The following is a 6,406-nucleotide window of genomic DNA, read 5'->3' on the forward strand; positions in this document are numbered from 1 at the left end:
TTGATACTATTAAAATCACCCTTAACAACTTCAAAAATGACATATTTTAAGAACTACTAATATTCTAAGTAACTTTAATTCTTTAACTTTTTTATTTCAAGATTATTTAGATGATGTTTGGTAAAGAGAGAGAAAGTTAATGTTTAGAGAGAGAAAGTTCCAAAAAAGATGATTTTCTAAAATCGAAAATGTAGTTCCATAGAAAATATGACATTAAACAACTTTAATTCTTGAAAATTTTCATTTTCAGGTCGTTAAAGATAGTTTTAATAGCATTATTAAAAGTGCGAAACCTCAGTCCTCGTTTTGACAAAAAGTAAACCACAGTCCTTTATCTGAAAATTAGTAAAACCACAGGGGTTTTATTTGAACTTTCCCCTATTATTTTTATTTATGATTTTCATGTAAATGACCCAAAATAAAATAAAAAATTGATTTTAGATGTTTTTTTGCTCTTTGGGTTAACCTCAAGACCAGGCCCATATATTGTGTTTGAGAAAAGCCCAATGGGCCAAAGAGAAGGCCTAAACTCCGTATAAAATGCTTAAATTGAACGTCAGACGTACTTACTTGGTAGTAGCAATTTTTATAAATCGAACTTTTAGATCGATTTTTTTCCATCTTAAAAGGTTCGTTAGGGTTTGTAAACTACTTTTTTTTTCATTTTTCAGGACCATCTTCAAGGGTGAATCGTTTCATTTGTGCCATACATTGTAGGATTCCTGGTAAGATTTCAATTTCATTCCAATAAGATTGTTTTTCTTTCTTTTAATCTAATTGCCTTCTAGTTTCGTTCTGTAATATCGAATCGTTGAAGCGTGTTTTGATTAAATTTGTACCAGGTTTCAGTGTGCACTCGACAGCTTATAGCTGCTTGCTTAGGTTTCTGAAAATTACTGCGTTAATTCATCCGGCTAGGTTTTTTGTATTTTCCGTGGGAAATTGAGTTGCTACTTTGTTTATTTGTTGATTGACGCAGCAGTAAGAGATGGGAGATGTTAAACATAAATCTAGGAAGGAGGATTCTGATAGGAAGGATGAGGATGTGAAGAGAAGTCACCGTGATCGTGATAAGGAGAGAAATGTAGAGAGGCAACGGGACAGAGAGAAGAGGAGCAAGCGTTCGGAGAGAGAGAAGAGCGTTGATTCTGATGATAAATATGAACGAGAGAAGGATAAGGATAAGGAGAAGGAGAAGGACCGAGAAAAGCATAGGGACAGAGACAAGGATAAAAGAAACAGAGATAATGAAAGGGAAAAAGTCAAGGATAGGAAGAGAGATAGAGATGATAAGGGTAAAGACAGAGACAGCGAGAGGGATCGAGAGAGGGAAGAAAAGAGGGAGAGAGCGAGAGCGAGAGAGAAGGAGAGGGAGAGGGAAAGAGAGAGAGAAAGGAAGGAACGAGAAAAAGAAGAACGTGAGAAGGAAAGAGAGAGGGAGAGGGAGAAGGAGAGGGAGAGAAGGGAGCGCGACAGAGAAGAAAGAGATAAGGAGAGAAGAGAAAGGGAGAAGGAAAAGGAAAAGGAGAGGGAGAGGAGGATAAGGGAAAAGGAGAAACGTCGAGAAATTAGCAGTGATGATGGTGGTGAAGATGATGCTAAGGACCATGAGAGGAAGCGACAAAGGAGAGATGATGGAGACAGGCGTAGAGCACGAGAACAGAGTACTAGCAGGTCAAACAAACACAAGGATGAAAGTGAGGGAAGCCCAAGGAGAAAGCCTGTTGAGGATGACTCGGATAAGAAAGAGACTATAACCCGAGAGGAGGAACTGGAGGAGGAACAGAAAAGATTGGAGGAGGAAATGGAAAAAAGGAGAAGAAGAGTTCAAGAGTGGCAAGAACTGAAGAGGAAAAAGGAAGAAACTGAGAGAGAAAATCATGGGGAAGCTGCAGATACCGATGAACAAAAAACAGGTAAAACATGGACCTTAGAAGGAGAAGAATCTGATGATGAAGAAGGATCTGGCTCAGGAGAGGGTGGGGCAGACATGGACTTGGAGGAAAATGCAAACCCTGATAAAGAAGTTGAAGAGACAATGGTAATAGATTCTAAAAACGGGACAGCTGCTTCAGAAAATGGGGGTGATGGTATCGCCGAGGAAGATGAAATTGATCCCTTGGATGCTTTCATGAATGCAATGGTCTTACCTGAAGTTGAGAAGTTAAACAGTGCAGTAATTACTGAAACAGATGATGATATGAATACGGACTTGAAGGAGGAGGAGAAAAAGGAAGTACATAAGGGAGAGCAGCCGAAAAAAGGCTCTAAGAAATCCTTGGGGAGAATAATTCCGGGTGAAGGTTCAGATTCAGACTATGGGGACCATGAGAAAGATGATGATACTGTAGATGATGAAGACGATGATGAGTTCATGAAGAGGGTGAAGAAGACTAAAGCTGAAAAATTATCTGTTGTGGATCACTCAAAAATCGATTACAAACCATTCCGAAAGAACTTCTATATTGAAGTGAAGGAGATCATGAGGATGACTTCTGAAGAGGTTGGTGTGTATAGGAAAGAATTAGAATTGAAACTGCATGGGAAGGATGTCCCGAAACCAATTAAAACATGGCACCAAACTGGGCTAACTAGTAAATTGTTAGAGACAATAAAGAAGCTCAGTTATGAGAAGCCAATGCCAATCCAAGCCCAGGCCTTGCCAATAATTATGAGTGGCAGGGACTGTATAGGCGTTGCAAAAACTGGCTCTGGAAAAACCCTTGCATTTGTGCTGCCAATGCTGCGGCACATCAAGGACCAACCACCAGTGGAAGCTGGAGATGGGCCAATTGGGCTTATAATGGCACCTACGAGGGAGCTTGTTCAACAGATCCATAGTGATATAAGGAAGTTTTCCAAGACACTGGGAATTAGATGTGTTCCAGTTTATGGAGGTTCAGGTGTTGCTCAACAGATCAGTGAATTAAAGCGGGGTACTGAGATTGTTGTCTGTACTCCTGGTAGAATGATTGACATACTTTGCACGAGTGGAGGAAAAATTACAAACCTTCGTAGAGTCACTTATTTGGTTATGGATGAAGCTGATCGAATGTTTGACATGGGCTTTGAGCCTCAGATTACTAGAATTGTTCAAAATATCCGCCCAGATAGGCAAACTGTACTCTTTTCTGCTACTTTCCCTCGCCAGGTTGAGATTTTGGCTCGTAAAGTGTTGAATAAACCTGTGGAAATCCAGGTTGGTGGGAGGAGTGTGGTGAACAAGGACATAACTCAGTTAGTTGAGGTCAGACCAGAAAATCAAAGGTTCTTGAGGCTGTTGGAACTACTTGGCGAATGGTATGAGAAAGGAAAGATTTTGATATTTGTCCAATCACAGGATAAATGTGATGCTTTGTTTAGGGATATGCTTAAGCATGGGTACCCCTGCCTTTCACTTCATGGGGCAAAGGATCAGACAGATCGAGAATCTACCATTTCAGATTTCAAGAGCAATGTCTGCAATTTGTTGATCGCGACAAGTATTGCTGCCAGAGGTTTAGATGTGAAGGAACTAGAATTGGTAATCAATTTTGATGTTCCGAACCACTATGAGGATTATGTTCACCGGGTTGGACGAACTGGTCGAGCAGGTCGGAAAGGCTGTGCCATCACATTTATTTCCGAGGACGATGCAAGATATGCACCTGATCTTGTAAAGGCATTGGAACTCTCTGAGCAAGTTGTTCCGGGAGACCTGAAAGCACTTGCAGATGGTTTTATGGCAAAAGTAAATCAGGGGCTTGAGCAAGCCCATGGAACTGGTTATGGTGGAAGTGGTTTTAAATTCAATGAAGAGGAAGATGAAAAGAGGATAGCAGCTAAGAAAGCACAAGCAAAAGAATACGGCTTTGAGGAGGATAAGTCTGATTCAGAAGATGAAGATGATGGAGTTCGTAAGGCCGGTGGTGATATTTCTCGGCAGGCTGCTTTTGCTCAGCAGTTGGCTGCTATTGCTAATGCTTCCAAAAACACTACACCTGCAATGCCTACACAGAACCCAGCTACTCAAATAAATCCTACTACTTCTCTGCACGGTGTCATGGGCCTACCAATTCCGGGTCCAACCGTAGTTGTGCCTTTGCCTGGCGTGCCTCTTGTCAATAATGATAACACAGCTAAGGCAATTAAAGCTGCCATGAACTTGCAGCAGAACCTTGCAAAGATTCAAGCCGATGCAATGCCGGAACACTATGAAGCAGAACTAGAGATTAACGATTTCCCCCAGAATGCTCGGTGGAAGGTCACGCACAAGGAAACATTAGGTCCTATTTCTGAATGGACTGGTGCTGCCATTACTACCAGGGGGCAATACTTCCCGCCAGGCAAAATTCCCGGACCAGGGGATCGGAAGCTGTTTTTGTTCATTGAGGGACCCAGTGAAACATCTGTTAAGAAAGCTAAAACGGAACTTAAACGTGTTTTGGAAGACATTACAAACCAGGCTTTATCACTTCCCGGTGGAGCTCAACCCGGAAGATATTCGGTCATTTAAGTGTAAGTTGCATAAACTCGGCTTTCAACTTTTGTCATTATTTCTTTCATTGGATCAATCAATTCCTTTGTCATATATATGAATGCTTATGGCCAATTTTGTTTGGGAACTTGTGTATATGCTTCTTTTTCATTTAGTTTAGGGTAAAGTATAGGTAGTTCTTGTGGTTTCCAACATTTGCAAACATGTTTCCGTGCTTTAAAATCTTGCAAACGCGGAGGTTTCCTTCATTTGCAAAGATCAACTTAATTCCACTAAAATCATCTAAATTTCTCTACGTGACAAACTTCATACCCGTACTTACAAATTTTTAAATCACGGAATGTCTTATAATGACAAAATGACTAAAATTCCCCTTGTCTACTGGTGATTTCAGTGATATTTTTGTCTTTGCTAATGCTTGAAACTTCAGACACGTATTGAGGAACTTTTGAACTACGGAAACGTCTATGCAAATGGACGAAACTAAAATGTCTATTTTTGTACTCCCTTTAGTTTCCCTTCTGTACTTGTAGCATCGCACAAGATGGAACTTAATATATTATTGACAAAATTATAGGGGGACCCTGCAAACAACCTTATTAAGTTATGTCCTTTATTCCATTTCCTCCTGCCCATTTCTTTTTGTATATTGTAACTTGTCAAATTAGCTTTATGTATATATATGTATACATATACTTAAGTTATTGTGAATTTCCATGTATGGCTTCCTCTTTTTAATTTTTTCTTTTTTTCATTTTCTGGTTTATTCCTTACCCACCATGGATCGAGGGGACGGTTGGTTTAAGCCAATGCTGGCATGTCCAGTCCAATATAATGTCTGCTCTTTGCTATCACGGAGGTTGACAGAGACGGTGATCTGGTGCGACGCGATTGCCGTTTTCCCCCTGTTATTTATTATGGTGGACGGTTTTCAGAACTCATTTTCTAGGATTTCCATATCTCCGTCTTGTGTCTCTGATGTGGTTTTTGATGTTTTAATGTTTTTGCAGGTTTAGCTGTTCCAGAAGATTTATCATTCTTGAACAAGCCTCTTTGACGGCATGGAAGTGAGAAAGTTGGCTGTTGGTTCACATTGGAATCTTATTATCTGTTTGCAAAATTTTCACTTTGATTTGATCTTTTTATAATGGAAATCAGATTTTTTATACTACTTTGACCCTTCTTGTTCTTATTTTGATCATACCCGGGGCAAATTAGTTCATTTTGCCCATTCTGATAGAGAAATCAGAAAACAATATTTGATTAGTTCATTTCGACTTGAGAAATGATTGGTGTAAAAAATAGCTGCACAGTTCACCATTTTCATTAACGATTCTAATAGATCTAGATCTAATAGAACTTCTTGCTTAAACTAGAGCATCTCGAACGGTATTAAAATGGGTGGTTGTATAATGCGATTTGTATATTTCACTTAAGGTTTAATTCTGCTGAAGTCTACTGGATTAGGGAGTGCTTTTTTTCATTATGAAGCTGCATCCGGTTAAGCTATTAATTTCTAGAAATTTGCTTAATTTGCCCTCTTTTAGTAGAAATGCCTGCCCGCTTCAAGTTAGAATCTGTTCTGAGTTTCTTGTATCATTGGCGGCAATTATCTTGGGTTTCCCTTTTAAAGAAGAGACTTGTAAGAGGATATTGGGTTAGGGTAACAAGATGCTTTCAAGAGCGAGAAAATATGACCTTACACGTTCTTCTAGCTGATGTAATGAGATCGCAATATGAAGGTTTGGGAGAACTCGCCCTTTCTCCCTATATTATATTTAGATTGACTTGTTCTGCTATCTCAGATCAGAAGCATGTCAGGTTTTACTAGTTATTCCTTCTTCTTTCTCGGTAACAGCTCTTCCCCCATTGCTAGTGGTTTGGTCTCCTCCCCCTAAGGATTGAACCAAGTGCAATTTCAATGCGACT

At 39.7% G+C, this 6,406-nt stretch overlaps 1 protein-coding gene across 5 annotated transcripts; it reads left to right on the forward strand.

Moving 5' to 3' along the window:
• The first annotated feature begins 583 nt into the window (after positions 1–583).
• On the forward strand, positions 584–5,648 carry LOC136235671 (DEAD-box ATP-dependent RNA helicase 42). 5 transcript variants are annotated; one of them, XM_066025516.1, is made up of 4 exons: positions 584–725; positions 843–882; positions 980–4,497; positions 5,488–5,648. In XM_066025516.1, exon 3 carries the CDS (start codon positions 989–991, stop codon positions 4,493–4,495), a length of 3,507 nt encoding a protein of 1,168 aa, XP_065881588.1. In that variant the 5' UTR covers positions 584–725; positions 843–882; positions 980–988; the 3' UTR covers positions 4,496–4,497; positions 5,488–5,648. The 5 variants fall into 5 exon arrangements, 3 of the variants coding, with proteins under 3 accessions (XP_065881588.1, XP_065881587.1, XP_065881589.1); XR_010691870.1 differs by having other exon boundaries at positions 843–5,397; XR_010691869.1 differs by having other exon boundaries at positions 843–5,357.
• The last annotated feature ends 758 nt before the right edge of the window (positions 5,649–6,406 follow it).

This window comes from Euphorbia lathyris, chromosome 7, assembly GCF_963576675.1.
Source record: "Euphorbia lathyris chromosome 7, ddEupLath1.1, whole genome shotgun sequence".
Classification (NCBI taxonomy): Eukaryota; Viridiplantae; Streptophyta; class Magnoliopsida; order Malpighiales; family Euphorbiaceae; genus Euphorbia; species Euphorbia lathyris.